The following is a 20,113-nucleotide window of genomic DNA, read 5'->3' on the forward strand; positions in this document are numbered from 1 at the left end:
GGATGCGGAACTCAAGCAGTTCGTTTTGGTCTCGGATATCCTGGATGTGCTCTTTCAGACGCGCTTCTTCCGCCTCCATCCGCCTGACCTGAAAAGACAGTCAGACCTCATCTGCGGGGCTTCCCGACAGGTGTGACGCCAAGCGACTCCGCCCAGCGCCTTTCTTTCCGTCACCTTTTCGGCCAACTGCTGATTGCTCTGACGCAGCAGCTGCTTCTCCTCCACCCACTTGACATTCTAGAAGAGACAAACGCGTGGACAGCTTTGGAATGTTGTGTCATTTTCATCCACAAATTCTTTGGTTGACTGGAAAATGACATTTGCTTTTCTCCGCATTTTCCCAGCCACGTTCGGGGGGGGGGGGTTGGTCCAGTAATGCCAGACGGATGAGTGACTGAAGAATGTAGCTATTTTGTCTGAGAAAAAGGTGTGCTCATTGATGAGCTTACCTGTCCTTGTTGCTTCAGCGCTGACTCCAGATCTGCTACTCTGCTTTGATAGTGACCCATTTCTACCATCAGCTTTTCTCTGGTCTGAAAGGAGGAGGAGGGAGGCTCCTCCTCCTCCTTTCAGACCAGAGAACACCCGAGGCTGGGTGAGAACGGGGAGGCTGCGACCCGGCCGGGGGTTGCGGGAAGGGGCGCCACCTTGATCTCCTTCTCGGCGTCGTAGTCCCCTTTCGCTGGTCTGGGCTAGCAGAGCGTAGGCTCGTTGCAGCGCTTGATATTCTTGCGTCAGCTGGCGGTAGCGAAGCTCCGCCTCTTCATGCACACACCAATGCAACACAGCACTAGTACCAGAATCAGTCAGACCGGCGACAAAGCACCCGCGACGCAAAGACGAGTCCGATTCCAGGCTGAAGAGGAATGTTTGGTGCCAATACGCTGGCAGAAATGGCGGGCTACCTCTTCGGGTTCCGTGTCGGGGGTTCTGTCGGTGTGAAAAGACAAGGACGATCCGTCCGAGTCCACCAACACGTCTTCGTCGTAGCCGTAAAATGTTTCGATGACCTGCGGGCGCGGAAGCAAACATCTCTCTGAACAAACTGAAGCGACACCTCACGATGAATCGACGAGAGGAACGATAGCGAGAAAAAGGCCATTTCATCTTGCGCAACACCAAGCAGCCGCAAACAAACAGACTCACCTTGCAGGACCTCACGCTTTGTTCCTCCTCAGAGATTCTCGACGTCGGTATCGTAGCAGCAAATCTCTCTCCTGTCGACACAAATAATCCGCCTTTGAGATTCTTTGGATGCAAAGGGAACGAACGGCTCCGGCGCAGAAACAAACGCGACTCACAATGACATTTCTGACATGAGCTCCTGTCTCCAGAGCCTGAAAAACACGTCACCGGCGATGATTGGAGGGACGCTCGTCTTTTCCAAAAGTGACAACTACAGGGTGTGTCAGGGTTTTCCAGATTATCTTTATCGTATCATTGTGTTGCTTTGACTTTGACTGCGACCTGTAATAAATAATATTATTTATCCCTTATTTATCCCTATCGCTTATCCCTTCCTACACAAAGTCGTAAAACACCCCTTGCTATGTTTTGACTAGAGGTCAAGGGCTTCCTCTATTCAATCCACTCTTACACCCACCCTGTTTCTCTTAATTAAAATGCTCGTGCAGGAGCCGAGAGTCAGACTTCATTCGTACAACGGATGGACTCTCCACCTGCAGGTGTCCAAAAGAACTTACTTGTCTCCCGTGTGGTTCTTGCAAAATAAGTTGGAGCGAGCGCAACTCTAACAGGGTGCATTTTGCCACTAGCTGCCTACGGACAATGACGTCGCGCTCGCGGCTCATGGTTGACGGGCTGAGCAGCCGGGCAAGTCCGTCGTTTTCAGCGCACAGCGAGTGGCAAAGGCGCTGACAAAACGGGAGCTTTGAGCTGCTGAAAACGGCAAAACAAGTCTAAAGCGTGTTCAAACGCGTGCGCACAATGCTCCTGCTTGAAAGGTCGGAATTTAAGGGGCCAATTTTTTGGATGGCGGCCGCCGGCCAAGCTTTGGACGGAAAAGGTTTCCTGGCGACAGCGAGCGAGCGCGGCGCTGCCGTACGTGCACCGAGTCGCCTGCCTGAAGACCTTGGACAAGTCGTCGATGATGTGCCGCTGCTCCACAACTTGAAGGAACTCCATTTCACCGTCCTGCTGGCCGCAACCGCGGTCCAGGTCATTGAGCGAACTAGGCCTTCTCTGTGGAACACAAATGCAGTGGACTCTGTTGGCACGCCGCCGTTGTCCGCGTCGACTTACCAAGCTTGCCATCTCCTCGTTCTCCTGGGTGACAAAGCGCACTTTGTTTTCAAGGCGACACAGCACCAGCGAGAGTTCTTCATTCTTCCTGCTCAGGCGTTTGTTTTTGTACAGGAGTGGCAGAAACTGGCTTTCTGTTTCTCTCAGTCGCTTTAGCTGCAAGCATGAAGTGCGGGATGTGAAAGACGCACAACACGCGGGCCAGAACGTATCCATTCCTTTTGCATCGGTTTGAACGGAATCGTGGCTTTGGCTCCCAATAAAAGACATCTACCAGGCAACCGACTCGCCGCGCCGCTCAACTAATAAGCAAGCGCAATGGGTGCCTCGCTGGATGGCGCGCATCAAACGTAGCGCAAACCTTCAAGCGTGCCGTCAATAAATTACCAGTTCATTGCGCTCTTCAGAAAGCAGGGCGTTTCGATCCTCCAGTTTCCTGATGACTGCGCTGAGCTCAGCGATTTTCAGATGAAACCGTCGCGTGTCCCGATCCTCCTGAGACTGAAAACGCCCCGCAACACACACACACAAGCACTCGTTCAAAGTTCAAAACTGTTTTTGTGCTACCTTCCTCCAGCAACGAACTAAGTCATGCGTACTGCAAGTGTGTGATGAGGTGGCTTACGCAATGAAGAGGATTGCTAGTAGCGGCGTTGACCCCACTTCCAGGGTAGTTTAGGCCCGCCCTTTGGGAATCCCTCAGGGCAGCGATCTGCTGCTCGGCAGCCTGAGTCTGCAGCTGAAGGCGGTGGACGTGGCCGGCCCCAGGGCTTCATCCAAAACACTAACCGCTCTGTCTTTCAGCTTGATCTCATCCGTCTGGATGTACAAACGGGGAGCGCTCAGGCAGGCGGGCAAACTCATTTGCCAGAATTGTGACAAAAACAAAGAGAGCAACCGGCCAATTTTGTTCTTGAATCGACTAGAACACCTTTGCTGTGACAAAAGCGAAGCGAGCAACCGGACATTTTCTTCTTGTGAAATAGAATAGAATAGAATGCCTTAGGTGTCATTGCACTGCAGGTATACAACGAAATTGGGAACATAGTCACGCACCGCGCATCTGATCAGTCCTACCAGTCGGCGGATCTCCCTCTCGCAGTCTCTCTTGGTTCGGCTCAGCTCCTCCCGATGCTGGTGATGAGCCGATCGGAGCTCGGCCGCTCGGGACTGCCAGGCCTGCTGGGCCGCTGCCAGGGCTTCTTCCGCGCTCCTGGTGGAGGCGACACCGCTCGGTCTCCCGACACCGCCGCGTCTCCTCCACCTCCGCCAGCAAAGCGCCCCCCCTCCTCACCTGAGCAGACATTGCGCCACACCGGGCCGTTGAGACCGCAACGGAGCGCCGCGACGCTTACTGGGGACAAGCTACACAATACGGTAGCGGCCGCATCGAAGCCCGACGTGGCGTGCGGATAGTCAGACACGGATAGAGCGGATCACCTTGTCCATGGAGCCGTCCCTCAGGCTGAGGACCGAGGCATTCAGTCGCTGGATCTCTCCATCTTTGATTTTGATCACTCTCATCAGCTCCATTTCATGCTGCCGCAGTAATGTCTCCCTGGTAATGGCTAACTCTTTCTGCTTCTCCTCATGGAGTTTGCTTTTGAGTTCCGTCATGGCGGCGGTGGCACGGTGGTGCTCCGCCCGCAGGTCCTGACTTCTCTCTCTCTCCAGACAGCTGACCTGACATGACTTAGACTTAGACAAACTTTATTGTCATCTTGTCTGCACATGGTGCATACAAAACGAAATTCCGTTGCATACGTCTTACAACAAAGTAGTGATATTGCAGTTGAATAGAAGTAACATATCCTATGAAAATATATATATATACATATATACTATATATATATATATATATATTAAAAATAAGTATAAAGTGCAGCAGTGATAATTATGCAATAGTGCAAGTAGGCAAAACAGTATTCAAGAGTGTGCAGAGGAATGCTAAACCATGTATTAAACTTCTATTTAAAGGGTTTATACAAGTTCAGTAAAGTTGGTAGTGCGAGATAGTGCAAGATAGAGGTCCGTAGTGTCATAAAGTACAGTTCTGTGAATGTGTGATGCAGAGTTCAGTTTAGAGCTCAACAGTTCTAGTGTTCAACAGTCTGATGACAGCAGGGAAAAAGCTGTTGCAGAACCTGGTGGACCTGCAGCGGATGCTGCAAACCTCTTCCCAGAGGGCAGCAGGGAGAACAGTCCATGGTGGGGGTGTGATGGGTCATTGATGATGTTACGGGCACGGGACATGCAGCGCTGAGATGAAATGTCCTGAATGGAGGGAAGAGGAGCCCCTATGATCCTCTCTGCTGTCCTCACCACTCTCCTCACGTTCTTCCAATCGGAGGCGGTGCAGCCTCCACACCACACAGAGAGACAGCTTGTCAGAATGCTCTCTATGGTGCTCCTGTAGAACGTCCTCATGATGGGTGGGGGCAGGTGGGCTCTCCTCATCCTCCGCAGGAAGTACAAGCGCTTCTGTGCCCTCTTGACCAGTGCCGTAGTGTTCATAGTCCAGGTGAGGTCTTCTGTGATGTGGACCCCCAGGAATTTGGTGGTGCTGACCACCTCCACAGCTGAGCTGTTGATGATCAGTGGAGCGTGGTGAGGCTGTTTTTTCCTGAAGTCGACGATGATCTCCTTCATCTTCTCCTCATTCAGGATCAGGCTGTTTTCTCTGCACCAGCCCACCAGCTGCTCCACCTCCTCTCTGTAGTCCAGGTCGTTGTTGTCTCTGATGAGCCCCACCACCGTTGTGTCGTCTGCTGACTTCACGATGTGATTGGTGGTGAACCTGAGGACGCAGTCGTGTGTCATCAGGGTGCACAGCAGGGGGCTCAGGACGCAGCCCTGAAGGGAGCCTGTGCTGAGGGTGATGACATCAGAGGTGTTCTGTCCGACCCGGACTGACTGAGGTCTGTTGGTGAGGAAGTCTAGCAGCCAGTTGCGAAGGGGGGTGTTGAAGCCCAGGTGTTCCAATTTTCCTACCAGATGCTGTGGGATGATGGTGTTAAACGCTGAGCTGAAGTCCAGGAACAGCCTCCGCACATGGGTGTTCTTCTCCTCCAGGTGAGCCAGGCTCAGGTGAAGAACGGAGGAGATGGCGTCCTGAGTGGAGCGGTTTTGCCGGTCGGCAAACTGGAACGGGTCAAATAATAGGGGGAGTCTGGAAACGATGTGACCTTTAAGCAGCCTTTCGAAGCACTTCATCATAACCGGAGTCAGTGCAACAGGCCGGTAATCATTAAATGAGGTGATTTGAGGTTTCTTCGGCACCGGAATGATGGAGGCAGTCTTAAAGCACGCCGGCACTGTGGCTTGGCCCAGCGAGGTGTTAAAAATGTCTGTGATGACCCCAGCCAGATGACTTGCACATTCCCTGAACACACGCCCAGGAATGTTGTCGGGGCCAGGGGCCTTACAGGGGTTGACTCTCCTCAGGGTCTTCAACACATCGGCGGAGTCAAGGCAGAGTACCTCCTCTTCCTGATGGGGGACAGTTTTAACTGCTGGAGTGCCGTTTAGTGCCTCGAACCTCCCAAAGAAGTTATTTAGACCATTTAGAAAGTCAGCATCAACTACACCCACCGGGGGGGGGGAGGGTGAGTTGTAGTCTGTAATCGCCCGTATGCCTTGCCACATACTCCTGATGTTTTTGACGTCGTGGAAACGATCCTGAAATTTTCGACTGCGGTCTCGCTTCGCTATCCTGATGGCACGGTTCAAGTTGGCTCTCGCTGTCCTCAGTGTCTCCTTGTCGCCAGACTTGAAGGCAGAGTTCCGCGCTCGTAGCGTTTGACGTACCTCCTCAGTCATCCAGGGTCGTTGGTTGCCCCGGGTGATGATATTCTTAGTGGTGCTGACGTCCTCGGTGCATTTGTTGATGTAGGCTGACACAGTCATGGCACACGCATGTCTAATCTACATCGGGAAAACTGGGAGGGAGGGAGGCAGGCAGGGAGGCAGGCAGGGAGGCAGGCAGGGAGGCAGGCAGTGTCTGTCTGTTGAGGTTTTCACCTTGTTCTTCTCCTGCTGAAGTTCTAACTGGACGTCCATCAGTTTGGTTCTCAGCTCGTCATTGGCGGCCTGAAGGGCGTCCGTTCGCTCCGCCTTGGCCCGCCCTGCCGGAGCTCGTTTGGACATCTCTTACTCGAGTCTCGCCCGGTCGTCAGTCAGAGATCACAACATTTGTACCTGGAGAGCACAAACGCAGCGCTGTTTTCCACTGGCTTCGAACTCAACTTCAATCGGTACCGTAACTTACAACATCATAAACATAGAACTAGCTTGACTTATTCATTGAATAAATGCATTTGGTTCTTCAAAACTGCATCACGCAACATAGCGTGACCGAGACGGCCGTTATCCACCTGCGTGAAGTTATTTGGTGAAATGAATGAGATGTTTAAGACACCATCGTTCTGTCTCTATGTAGATGAAGGGAAATAATCGATTGCTGAAGGTCCAAAGGTGTTGTGATAAACAAATAAACATATTAGTGATTAGTGACATATTTGTGATAAACATATTAGGCAGGATAATCACATATGTTAACGTGACTGCCCACACTGTATTTATTTATGGTTATTTGTTAAATCGAGTACTGTTAGACATGAAATAGGAAGTGTTTAACATAAATGGAAGACGAAAGGGGTACTCACCACTGTAGCTCCTGCTGGTCAATGATACGAGCCTCTTCTTGCAGTGGAAAACATACAGCCAACAAACACCGTGGAACCTAAAGGAATGAAATTAAACATTAACATTTAGCCTCAACCAACATTCACAGATACAACGCAACGCAAACTACACAAACGTAAATCTTTTTAAACACAATGAGTTGTACTTACCGTGTACGCTCTAGACGGTCCACTTGCAAGCGGAAAATAAAGATATTTCTGTTGATAATCGTCGTGTTTGTATCCGGTGTCTCGCTCAAGGCCATTGCGCCCACAGATTTGAATTTTGGCGAGAGTTCAGCCTATTGACGTAATTTCCGCGGTGTAATACCCGCATATCTGAAACGGCAAAGTTAAGAGTAGAGTTAAATAAAGTTTTTAGTCAACGCAATAATTTACAACCGTTGACCAGTCGAAATAATCGTCGAAATTTGGCGTCTGTGGCTGGAAGCAGACGCCGAGTTCGACATTCCTCCCAAACGCCACACTCCCTCGCTTTTCAGGGCTAAAAAAAAACAGTTGTAATTACCTTGTACGCTCTAGACGGTCAAGTTGCAAGCTGAAAACAAAAATATTTGCCTTGTTAGTCATCGTGTTACTAACAGCTGTGTCTTGTTTGCCAGAACTGCCGCTTTCCTACTTCCTGTTGCAAGCCACGCCCACGGATTATAATTTTGCCGTGAGTTCCGCCTATTGACGTCATGTCCGCGTCACATGACTGCGACGTAATATTATCTAAAACTGTTTGTGCGGTATTGTGTTGTTCTGTGCGGTATTGTGTTATTCTGTGCGGCGTCGTGTTGTTCTGTGCGGCGTCGTGTTGTTCAGTGCGACGTCGTGTTGTTCAGTGCGGCATGGTGTTGTTCAGTGCGGCATGGTGTTGTTCAGTGCGGCATGGTGTTGTTCAGTGCGGCATAATGTTGTTCAGTGCGGCATAATGTTGTTCAGTGCGGCATGGTGTTGTTCAGTGCGGCATGGTGTTGTTCAGTGCGGCATGGTGTTGTTCAGTGCGGCATAATGTTGTTCAGTGCGCCATAATGTTGTTCAGTGCGGCATGGTGTTGTTCAGTGCGGGATGGTGTTGTTCAGTGCAGGATGGTGTTGTTCAGTGCGGCATGGTGTTGTTCAATGCGGCATGGTGTTGTTCAGTGCGGGATGGTGTTGTTCAGTGCGGCATGGTGTTCAGTGCGGGATGGTGTCTTTCAGTGCGGCATGGTGTCGTTCAGTGCGGCATGGTGTCTTTCAGTGCGGCATGGTGTCGTTCAGTGAGGCATGGTGTTGTTCAGTGCGGCATGGTGTTGTTTAGTGCGGCATGGTGTTGTTCAGTGCGGGATGGTGTTGTTCAGTGTGGCATGGTGTTCAGTGCGGCATGGTGTTGTTCAGTGCGGTATCGTGTTGTTCAGTGCGGTATCGTGTTTCTCAGTGCGGTATCGTGTTGTTCAGTGCAGTATCGTTGTGTTGTTCGTATTGTGTTTAACACTTAGCCTCTAACACTTAGCCTCTAACACTTAGCCTCTAGCATCTAGAAGGTAAATAAATAGGAAGGAAGGACTCACCGGTGACGTCTTCGCCCACGTCCAAGCGTTGTACTTTGTATTTTCATCCTTCTGACAGTGGAAAACATAGCCAACAAACACCGTGGAACCTAAACGAATGAAAGAAAACTATCATTTGGCCACAACCAACATTCACAGATACAACACAATGTGACGTGCGGGGTTGAGGTTAAAGGTTGAGTGAAGGGCCCTCGTTTTAAACTACTTTTTTGAAAAGGATTGGGAACAAGTAAGACGTATTTAATTTATTTAATGGGAAGTAGTAAGAGCTATTGAATTTAATCTATGTATTATATTCTATTGTATTGTATTCTGTTGTATTCTTTTGGATTGTATTCACACTAACCCCACTAAAACTTCAGCCCACAAAAACTCGCCTCTGGCGCCTAGCCTCTGGCACTTAGCCTCTAACACTTAGCCTTTAACACTTAGCCTTTAACACTTAGCCTTTAACACTTAGCCTAGAAGGTGAATAAATAGGGTTAAAGGTTGAGTGAAGGGACCTCGTTTTAAACTACTTTTTTGTAAAAGAGTGGGAACAAGTAAGACGTATTTAATTTATTTAATGGGAAGTAGTAAGACTTATTAAATTTATTTAATCTACTTTTCTTCCCAGGCAAAATTTGATGTGCTGCAATTCCAAATTTCCAAAGTGAATGAAGGAATGAAGTCCTTTAAATTATGATTTTGTATAAATACTAGGCATTAACACAAAATCGACGGCACAAAATGGGCAGACTTTACTTGTTTGAAAAGGACTGGTTACAAGACAGACTTTTTTAATTTATTTAATGGGAAGAAGACTTATTTAGTTTAATTGATCTATTTTTGTTCCCTGGCAAAATTCGATTTGCTGCAATTCCAAATTTCCAAAGTGAATGAAGGAAAGAAGTCGTTTAAATTATGATTTTGTTTAAATACTAGGCATAGACACAAAATCTACGGCACAAAATGGGCAGACTTTACTTGTTTGAAGAGGACTGGTTACAAGACAGACTTTTCTGATTTATTTAATGGGAAGAAGACTTATTTAGTTTATTTAATCTATTTTTGTTCCCTGGCAAAATTGGATTTGCTGAAATTGTATTTTGCCAAATCTTGCCTTGAGACCTGATAGGAAGTATTAAACGCTTAGTTAAATCAATACAAGTTGGTAATAAGAGCGAGTAATGTTGGTTGAACCGATGAATGAAGGTTGAAAGCAATTTAAATTATGACTTTGTATAAATACTAGATATTAACAGAACATCTACTGCGCGAAATGGGCAGAGTTTACTTGTTTGAGAAGGAGTGGCTTATTCAAAACTAAGATTTATTTAATCTGTTTGTTCCCAGGCAAAATTGGATGTGATGCAATTCCAAATTTCACCACATGATGGTGCCCAATTTTGACTTCATAGGACATATTAAACACTTAGCTTGTTATTATGTTCAAGGTAATCAGATTTGTTTATTATTCTAATGGCCTCTTCAAAACTATTCTGGATTACTACTTTGGATCTATTCTACATTACTTGGCAACAACATACTCTGTAACAGATTAGGCAGTATAATCATATCTGTTAACTTGAGAGTGCCCACACTCAATCTACTTATCGTGATGTGTTAAATCAATTACTGTTAGACATTATTTGTCTGATAATCTACCAAATCTTTGAATTGAAGAATTTGTGATTTAATTAATAGCTTGTTGTTATGTTAAGGGTAATCAGACTTGTATATAATTCTAATGGCCTTCTTTTGAAAACTATTCTGAATTACAACTTTGGATCTTATATTACTTTGCAACAATCTACTCCGTGACAGATTAGGCAGTATAATCACATATGTTAACTTCAGTGCCCACACTGTATTTATTTATGGTTATTTGTTAAATCAAGTACTGTTAGACATGAAATAGGAAGTGTTTAACATAAATGTTATGGCTACTCACCATTGTAGCTCGCTCCTGGTCAATGATACGAGCCTCTTCTTGCAGTGGAAAACTTGCAGCCAACAAACACCGTGGAACCTAAAGGAATGAAATTAAACATTAACATTTCGCCTCGACCAATTTTCACACGTACAACGCAACGCGGCTACACTTCTGCTATTACAAACGTAAATCTCCTTAAACACAATGAGTGTTACTTACCGTGTACGCTCTAGACGGTCCAGTTGCAAGCAGAAAATAAAGATATTTCTGTTGATAATCGTCGCTGCTCAGTGGCTCACGGCCATCGCGCCAACAGATTTGAATTTTGGCGGAGGTTCGGGCAATTACGTCATATCCACGGCACATGACTGCGACGTAATACCCGCTTATCTGAAACGGCAGTTAAAAGTAGAGTTACATCAAGTTTTCTTGGAACCTAAACGAATGAAAGAAAACTATCATTTGGCCACAACCAACATTCACAGATACAACACAACGTGCGGGGTTGGGGTTAAAGATTGAGTGAAGGGCCCTCGTTTTAAACTACTGTTTTGAAAAGGAGTGGGAACAAGTAAGACGTATTTAATTTATTTAATGGGAAGTAGTAAGACTTATTAAATTTATTTAATCTACTTTTCTTCCCAGGCAAAATTTGATGTGCTGCAATTCCAAATTTCCAAAGTGAATGAAGGAATGAAGTCCTTTAAATTATGATTTTGTATAAATACTAGGCATTAACACAAAATCGACGGCACAAAATGGGCAGACTTTACTTGTTTGAAAAGGACTGGTTACAAGACAGACTTTTTTAATTTATTTAATGGGAAGAAGACTTATTTAGTTTAATTGATCTATTTTTGTTCCCTGCCAAAATTCGATTTGCTGCAATTCCAAATTTCCAAAGTGAATGAAGGAAAGAAGTCGTTTAAATTATGATTTTGTTTAAATACTAGGCATAGACACAAAATCTACGGCACAAAATGGGCAGACTTTACTTGTTTGAAGAGGACTGGTTACAAGACAGACTTTTCTGATTTATTTAATGGGAAGAGGACTTATTTAGTTTATTTAATCTATTTTTGTTCCCTGGCAAAATTGGATTTGCTGAAATTGTATTTTGCCAAATCTCGATTTGAGACCTGATAGGAAGTATTAAACGCTTAGTTAAATCAATACAAGTTGGTAATAAGAGCGAGTAATGTTGGTTGAACCGATGAATGAAGGTTGAAAGCAATTTAAATTATGACTTTGTATAAATACTAGATATTAACAGAACATCTACTGCGCAAAATGGGCAGAGTTTACTTGTTTGAGAAGGAGTGGCTTATTCAAAACTAAGATTTATGTAATCTGTTTGTTCCCAGGCAAAATTGGATGTGATGCAATTCCAAATTTCACCACATGATGGTGCCCAATTTTGACTTCATAGGACATATTAAACACTTAGCTTGTTATTATGTTCAAGGTAATCAGATTTGTTTATCATTCTAATGGCCTCTTCAAAACTATTCTGGATTACTACTTTGGATCTATTCTACATTACTTGGCAACAACATACTCTGTAACAGATTAGGCAGTATAATCACATATGTTAACTTGAGAGTGCCCACACTCAATCTACTTATCGTGATGTGTTAAATCAATTACTGTTAGACATTATTTGTCTGATAATCTACCAAATCTTTGAATTGAAGAATTTGTGATTTAATTAATAGCTTGTTCAGGGTAATCAGACTTGTATATAATTCTAATGGCCTTCTTTTGAAAACTATTCTGAATTACAACTTTGGATCTTATATTACTTTGCAACAATCTACTCGGTGACAGATTAGGCAGTATAATCACATATGTTAACTTCAGTGCCCACACTGTATTTATTTATGGTTATTTGTTAAATCAAGTACTGTTAGACATGAAATAGGAAGTGTTTAACATAAATGTTATGGCTACTCACCATTGTAGCTCGCTCCTGGTCAATGATATGAGCCTCTTCTTGCAGTGGAAAACTTGCAGCCAACAAACACCGTGGAACCTAAAGGAATGAAATTAAACATTAACATTTCGCCCGGACCAACATTCACACGTACAACGCAACGCGGCTACACTTCTGCTATTACAAACGTAAATCTCCTTAAACACAACGAGTGTTACTTACCGTGTACGCTCTAGGCAAAATTGGATGTGATGCAATTCCAAATCTATCTGAAACGGCAGTTAAAAGTAGAGTTACATCAAGTTTTCTTTTTTAATCAACACAATCATTTACAACCGTTGACCAGAAAGAATCGTCGAAATTCGACGTCCCCCACAAACGCCACGCTCACTAGCTTTTCAGGGCAACAAAAGTACTTCTTTTTAAAAACGATGAGTTGTACTTACCGTGTACGCTCTGGACGGTCCAGTTGCAAGCAGAAAATAAAAATATTTCTCTTGTTAGTCGTATGTTACCATCCGCTGTGTCTTTGTCAACATCGCCGCCATTTTCCTACTTCCTGCTGCGAGCCACGCCCACGGATTTAAATTTGGGCGGAAGCTCTTTCCATTGGCGTCGTTTTCGCGTATAGCAAATCCGATTGGTTGGGAAGGGGGCACGGTTATGCAGCCGAGGAGTCCTGTGATCGGTGGGATGTAAAGTAGGCGTCGACGTCACGTCCGCGTCACGTGACCACGACGTGGCAGACGTCAAATAGCAACCGCTGTTTTGTTTAGTAGACTTACAGTTGTTATGCATTGACATAATGGCGCACACACCAAATAGATTTAAATAAATTAAATAATTCTTCTGCCCACTCTCTTTTAAACAAGTTAACTCTCCCCGCGGATTTGAATTCCGGCGAAAGTTACGCCCATCGACGTCACGTATGTCACGTGACCACGACGTGGCAGATGTCATATAGCAACCGCTGTTTTGTTTAGTAGATTTACAGTTGTTATGCATTGGCATAATGGTGTGCACTCAAAATAGATTTAAATAAATTAAATATTTCTTCTGCCTACTCCCTTTTAAACAAGTTAACTCTGCCCACGTCCATTGACGTCTTGTCTGCGTCACGTGACCACGACGTAGCGACGTCATATAGTAACCGCTGTTTTGACCAGTAGACTTAGTTATTATGCGTTGACATAATGGCGCACTGGTTAGCATGGCCACCTCTTAAGCATGATGATGCGGGTTCGACGCCTGATCAATGTTAGCATGGAGTGAGCTGAAGTGCATGGCGCTGAAGATTTGAATCTTTGAAATGCGCTGAGGTCTGACATATCAGGCAGAATGGTTTGCCATCACGTTCAACAAAAAATAGAAACTTTCCCACTCTGATTAAAACGTCCTGTGTTCATCTACGTATTTTCGTTTTGCTGTGCATCTTTTCCCTGCCATTTCGAGAGCCCAATTGACACTCATAGTTTAAAGAAATGTGTTTGCCCATCCTACTTTGTGGAATTTCACCACATGCGCTTTTGACCAAAATACCAAATTGAACTCAAGTGAAGCCAACACGCACAACCCCCCCCCACCCCCACCCCACACACACACACACACACACACAAATGTTGATATGAACATAAAAGAGCCGCATGCGGTTCGGGAGTTGCGGCTTGGCCAAACCTGTACTATACAACTTTATTTGTATAAAATTTTCACAACAGCTGTCACACAAACAAAGCGGGAAAAACCGAAGACGTGCGTGTTCCGCCCACGCTGGATTTATTTGCACCTTTGAAAAGACATCGTATTGCCGCAGATGTGGCAAAGAGTACTTTTGGGCATCTGAGACGGAAGGATGTCCAAAGCATCACGTCACCTGCTCTGGTAGGCATGGTGGTGGGACGTTGAGGTCAACCGCTTTGGGGTTGGCTGACTCTTTGATCGCAGGATGCCACACACTTGAAGACAGAAGCAGAAAAGCAGAGCTAAATGCAAAATGTACTCACCGGTGACTCCAATTTTTTTCCCCCCTGAAGAAACAGCTGGACGGGTGGCCCCGGCTGGCCAGTGGGACTCTTGTTATTCTGACCCTTTTTAGTGCGCGTTTGGGGCAACAACCGTTTTTTGTGGCGCTCTCTTCTGGTTCAAAAGTGCCCTGCATGTGAATTTGCTTTTCCTGCCTTCTGATTGGATGAGCGCCGGTGTGACGCGGTGCCTCTGTCACCGTGGCGGGGGGTATACGTTGGCATCGGAGCGTCTGCCAACGTCTGAGACCGGCTGGCAGTGTATCGGAGGTGTCGAGTGCGGTGCCGCTGGAGCTCACTCACCAGCTGGTGTTAGGGCCACAGAATGAAGGCCAAGGAGAAGAATAGAAAGAGAAACAGAAACTTCTCCTCCAATTGTTTGATTTGTCTCTTCTGAGCTTCGATGAATTCTTTCAGCTCTTTGTTCCTCTAGGACGGACAAATGGAAAGTGGCATTCAAAAGCCAGTAAGCGTGCAAGTAAGTGCCGGGCTGGCTTTGGGCCCTTACCTGTTGCGCGCTGTGCAGCAGATCCATTCTCTCTTGGAGGATGCAAGCGTCGCGCTCCCTCAACTCGCACATCAGGGCTCGCTTCCATTGGTCCACGGCGCTCCTAAGCTCTTCTCTCTGATCCGCCGTCAGCACGTCATTCACGCCAGCGTGGCTGGCTTTTTCGCCGTCCGTGGCGGGGCAGTCCCGCTGCGGTAGCGCCTCGTACAACATGGCCTCCAGCTCCAGGATCCTCTGGGCCGCAATCCTCGTCCATCAGTGGTCCGGCGGGAGATTTGAGGGCGGCTTACATTATGAGCCTGGTCCATGGAACACTTCCTGAAGTCCAACTCTTCATCCAGGTAGCCCTTCTGCTTGCAGAACATATCCTAGCACAGCTCAAGGTCAGAATTGTTGGGGCACATTGCCGGAGTTCCCCTTGGCTGATGTCGCGTGTCTGTCTACCTTCTCACTTTCAATGTCCAACATCTTCTGTTGAAGTGCTGACTTGGTCACTTTGATGTATTCTAACCACTGAGGAAAGGCTGCTGTCACATAAGCAGAATGCGAGAGCGTGCGTGGACGTGCGCGTTACCTTCTCGGCTAGGGTGAGAAGGGTCCTGGCGTGAATCACGACCACCTGCTCCTCGTTGGTGAGATTCTGCAAGAGCCCAAAGGCACAGCGTCAACAAGCTTCTTTCAGCGCAAAGCCTTCCAAAAGTCACATTTGAGCCGCCGAGTCTCGTGGAGTGCGAACATAAGGAGTTCGACATACACTTACGGCGTTATAGCCCAGGATGTCCAGCTTCTTCATCAGATCACTGATGACGATGTCCGGGGGAAAGGCGCAAGGAGCAATGTAAGGTGTTCTGGGACCTCGGGTTAAGGTTAGGGTTGCGAGGGACGCCTTACGTACGCTCACGCCCTCGGCCTCGCAGTAGATCTGCAAAGGGCTGAGGCCGTCTGGGAAACGGACTTGCAGAAACTTCAAGACGGGGGAGCGCCACTCCCTCTCCTGAAAGGCAGAGGCATGCATCCGTCCGTCCGTCCGTCCGTCCGTCCGTCACATCTCTGGCCTCAACACGCTTGTGCGAGTCTTCCCACCTCCAGCTCCAGGATGCGGAACTCAAGCAGTTCGTTTTGGTCTCGGATATCCTGGATGTGCTCTTTCAGACGCGCTTCTTCCGCCTCCATCCGCCTGACCTGAAAAGACAGTCAGACCTCATCTGCGGGGCTTCCCGACAGGTGTGACGCCAAGCGACTCCGCCCAGCGCCTTTCTTTCCGTCACCTTTTCGGCCAACTGCTGATTGCTCTGACGCAGCAGCTGCTTCTCCTCCACCCACTTGACATTCTAGAAGAGACAAACGCGTGGACAGCTTTGGAATGTTGTGTCATTTTCATCCACAAATTCTTTGGTTGACTGGAAAATGACATTTGCTTTTCTCCGCATTTTCCCAGCCACGTTCGGGGGGGGGGGGTTGGTCCAGTAATGCCAGACGGATGAGTGACTGAAGAATGTAGCTATTTTGTCTGAGAAAAAGGTGTGCTCATTGATGAGCTTACCTGTCCTTGTTGCTTCAGCGCTGACTCCAGATCTGCTACTCTGCTTTGATAGTGACCCATTTCTACCATCAGCTTTTCTCTGGTCTGAAAGGAGGAGGAGGGAGGCTCCTCCTCCTCCTTTCAGACCAGAGAACACCCGAGGCTGGGTGAGAACGGGGAGGCTGCGACCCGGCCGGGGGTTGCGGGAAGGGGCGCCACCTTGATCTCCTTCTCGGCGTCGTAGTCCCCTTTCGCTGGTCTGGGCTAGCAGAGCGTAGGCTCGTTGCAGCGCTTGATATTCTTGCGTCAGCTGGCGGTAGCGAAGCTCCGCCTCTTCATGCACACACCAATGCAACACAGCACTAGTACCAGAATCAGTCAGACCGGCGACAAAGCACCCGCGACGCAAAGACGAGTCCGATTCCAGGCTGAAGAGGAATGTTTGGTGCCAATACGCTGGCAGAAATGGCGGGCTACCTCTTCGGGTTCCGTGTCGGGGGTTCTGTCGGTGTGAAAAGACAAGGACGATCCGTCCGAGTCCACCAACACGTCTTCGTCGTAGCCGTAAAATGTTTCGATGACCTGCGGGCGCGGAAGCAAACATCTCTCTGAACAAACTGAAGCGACACCTCACGATGAATCGACGAGAGGAACGATAGCGAGAAAAAGGCCATTTCATCTTGCGCAACACCAAGCAGCCGCAAACAAACAGACTCACCTTGCAGGACCTCACGCTTTGTTCCTCCTCAGAGATTCTCGACGTCGGTATCGTAGCAGCAAATCTCTCTCCTGTCGACACAAATAATCCGCCTTTGAGATTCTTTGGATGCAAAGGGAACGAACGGCTCCGGCGCAGAAACAAACGCGACTCACAATGACATTTCTGACATGAGCTCCTGTCTCCAGAGCCTGAAAAACACGTCACCGGCGATGATTGGAGGGACGCTCGTCTTTTCCAAAAGTGACAACTACAGGGTGTGTCAGGGTTTTCCAGATTATCTTTATCGTATCATTGTGTTGCTTTGACTTTGACTGCGACCTGTAATAAATAATATTATTTATCCCTTATTTATCCCTATCGCTTATCCCTTCCTACACAAAGTCGTAAAACACCCCTTGCTATGTTTTGACTAGAGGTCAAGGGCTTCCTCTATTCAATCCACTCTTACACCCACCCTGTTTCTCTTAATTAAAATGCTCGTGCAGGAGCCGAGAGTCAGACTTCATTCGTACAACGGATGGACTCTCCACCTGCAGGTGTCCAAAAGAACTTACTTGTCTCCCGTGTGGTTCTTGCAAAATAAGTTGGAGCGAGCGCAACTCTAACAGGGTGCATTTTGCCACTAGCTGCCTACGGACAATGACGTCGCGCTCGCGGCTCATGGTTGACGGGCTGAGCAGCCGGGCAAGTCCGTCGTTTTCAGCGCACAGCGAGTGGCAAAGGCGCTGACAAAACGGGAGCTTTGAGCTGCTGAAAACGGCAAAACAAGTCTAAAGCGTGTTCAAACGCGTGCGCACAATGCTCCTGCTTGAAAGGTCGGAATTTAAGGGGCCAATTTTTTGGATGGCGGCCGCCGGCCAAGCTTTGGACGGAAAAGGTTTCCTGGCGACAGCGAGCGAGCGCGGCGCTGCCGTACGTGCACCGAGTCGCCTGCCTGAAGACCTTGGACAAGTCGTCGATGATGTGCCGCTGCTCCACAACTTGAAGGAACTCCATTTCACCGTCCTGCTGGCCGCAACCGCGGTCCAGGTCATTGAGCGAACTAGGCCTTCTCTGTGGAACACAAATGCAGTGGACTCTGTTGGCACGCCGCCGTTGTCCGCGTCGACTTACCAAGCTTGCCATCTCCTCGTTCTCCTGGGTGACAAAGCGCACTTTGTTTTCAAGGCGACACAGCACCAGCGAGAGTTCTTCATTCTTCCTGCTCAGGCGTTTGTTTTTGTACAGGAGTGGCAGAAACTGGCTTTCTGTTTCTCTCAGTCGCTTTAGCTGCAAGCATGAAGTGCGGGATGTGAAAGACGCACAACACGCGGGCCAGAACGTATCCATTCCTTTTGCATCGGTTTGAACGGAATCGTGGCTTTGGCTCCCAATAAAAGACATCTACCAGGCAACCGACTCGCCGCGCCGCTCAACTAATAAGCAAGCGCAATGGGTGCCTCGCTGGATGGCGCGCATCAAACGTAGCGCAAACCTTCAAGCGTGCCGTCAATAAATTACCAGTTCATTGCGCTCTTCAGAAAGCAGGGCGTTTCGATCCTCCAGTTTCCTGATGACTGCGCTGAGCTCAGCGATTTTCAGATGAAACCGTCGCGTGTCCCGATCCTCCTGAGACTGAAAACGCCCCGCAACACACACACACAAGCACTCGTTCAAAGTTCAAAACTGTTTTTGTGCTACCTTCCTCCAGCAACGAACTAAGTCATGCGTACTGCAAGTGTGTGATGAGGTGGCTTACGCAATGAAGAGGATTGCTAGTAGCGGCGTTGACCCCACTTCCAGGGTAGTTTAGGCCCGCCCTTTGGGAATCCCTCAGGGCAGCGATCTGCTGCTCGGCAGCCTGAGTCTGCAGCTGAAGGCGGTGGACGTGGCCGGCCCCAGGGCTTCATCCAAAACACTAACCGCTCTGTCTTTCAGCTTGATCTCATCCGTCTGGATGTACAAACGGGGAGCGCTCAGGCAGGCGGGCAAACTCATTTGCCAGAATTGTGACAAAAACAAAGAGAGCAACCGGCCAATTTTGTTCTTGAATCGACTAGAACACCTTTGCTGTGACAAAAGCGAAGCGAGCAACCGGACATTTTCTTCTTGTGAAATAGAATAGAATAGAATGCCTTAGGTGTCATTGCACTGCAGGTATACAACGAAATTGGGAACATAGTCACGCACCGCGCATCTGATCAGTCCTACCAGTCGGCGGATCTCCCTCTCGCAGTCTCTCTTGGTTCGGCTCAGCTCCTCCCGATGCTGGTGATGAGCCGATCGGAGCTCGGCCGCTCGGGACTGCCAGGCCTGCTGGGCCGCTGCCAGGGCTTCTTCCGCGCTCCTGGTGGAGGCGACACCGCTCGGTCTCCCGACACCGCCGCGTCTCCTCCACCTCCGCCAGCAAAGCGCCCCCCCTCCTCACCTGAGCAGACATTGCGCCACACCGGGCCGTTGAGACCGCAACGGAGCGCCGCGACGCTTACTGGGGACAAGCTACACAATACGGTAGCGGCCGCATCGAAGCCCGACGTGGCGTGCGGATAGTCAGACACGGATAGAGCGGATCACCTTGTCCATGGAGCCGTCCCTCAGGCTGAGGACCGAGGCATTCAGTCGCTGGATCTCTCCATCTTTGATTTTGATCACTCTCATCAGCTCCATTTCATGCTGCCGCAGTAATGTCTCCCTGGTAATGGCTAACTCTTTCTGCTTCTCCTCATGGAGTTTGCTTTTGAGTTCCGTCATGGCGGCGGTGGCACGGTGGTGCTCCGCCCGCAGGTCCTGACTTCTCTCTCTCTCCAGACAGCTGACCTGACATGACTTAGACTTAGACAAACTTTATTGTCATCTTGTCTGCACATGGTGCATACAAAACGAAATTCCGTTGCATACGTCTTACAACAAAGTAGTGATATTGCAGTTGAATAGAAGTAACATATCCTATGAAAATATATATATATACATATATACTATATATATATATATATATATTAAAAATAAGTATAAAGTGCA

General features: G+C 47.9%; 1 protein-coding gene across 1 annotated transcript; it reads right to left on the bottom strand.

The window, feature by feature from the left end:
• Window positions 1–8,849: 8,849 nt before the first annotated feature.
• On the bottom strand, window positions 8,850–15,396 carry LOC148378533 (janus kinase and microtubule-interacting protein 3-like). The gene is made up of 3 exons (XM_088367861.1): window positions 15,164–15,396; window positions 14,874–15,107; window positions 8,850–8,855 (listed from the first exon to the last, which is right to left on the bottom strand). The coding sequence occupies exons 1-3, from the start codon at window positions 15,236–15,238 to the stop codon at window positions 8,850–8,852; spliced, it is 315 nt and encodes a 104-aa protein (XP_088223987.1). The 5' UTR covers window positions 15,239–15,396.
• Between the last annotated feature and the right edge of the window lie 4,717 nt (window positions 15,397–20,113).

Source organism: Syngnathus floridae, unplaced genomic scaffold, assembly GCF_059516105.1.
Source record: "Syngnathus floridae isolate MCC-2025c unplaced genomic scaffold, RoL_Sflo_1.0 HiC_scaffold_39, whole genome shotgun sequence".
NCBI lineage: Eukaryota > Metazoa > Chordata > Actinopteri > Syngnathiformes > Syngnathidae > Syngnathus > Syngnathus floridae.

Coding starts and splice junctions, on each gene's coding strand:
- LOC148378533 (XM_088367861.1), bottom strand. CDS start 15,238: ATGTTCTGCAAGCAGAAGGGCTACCTGGATGAAGAGTTGGACTTCAGG. Junction 15,108..15,163: donor CCATGGACCAGGCTCATAAT/GTAAGCCGCCCT, acceptor ATTGCGGCCCAG/AGGATCCTGGAGCTGGAGGC.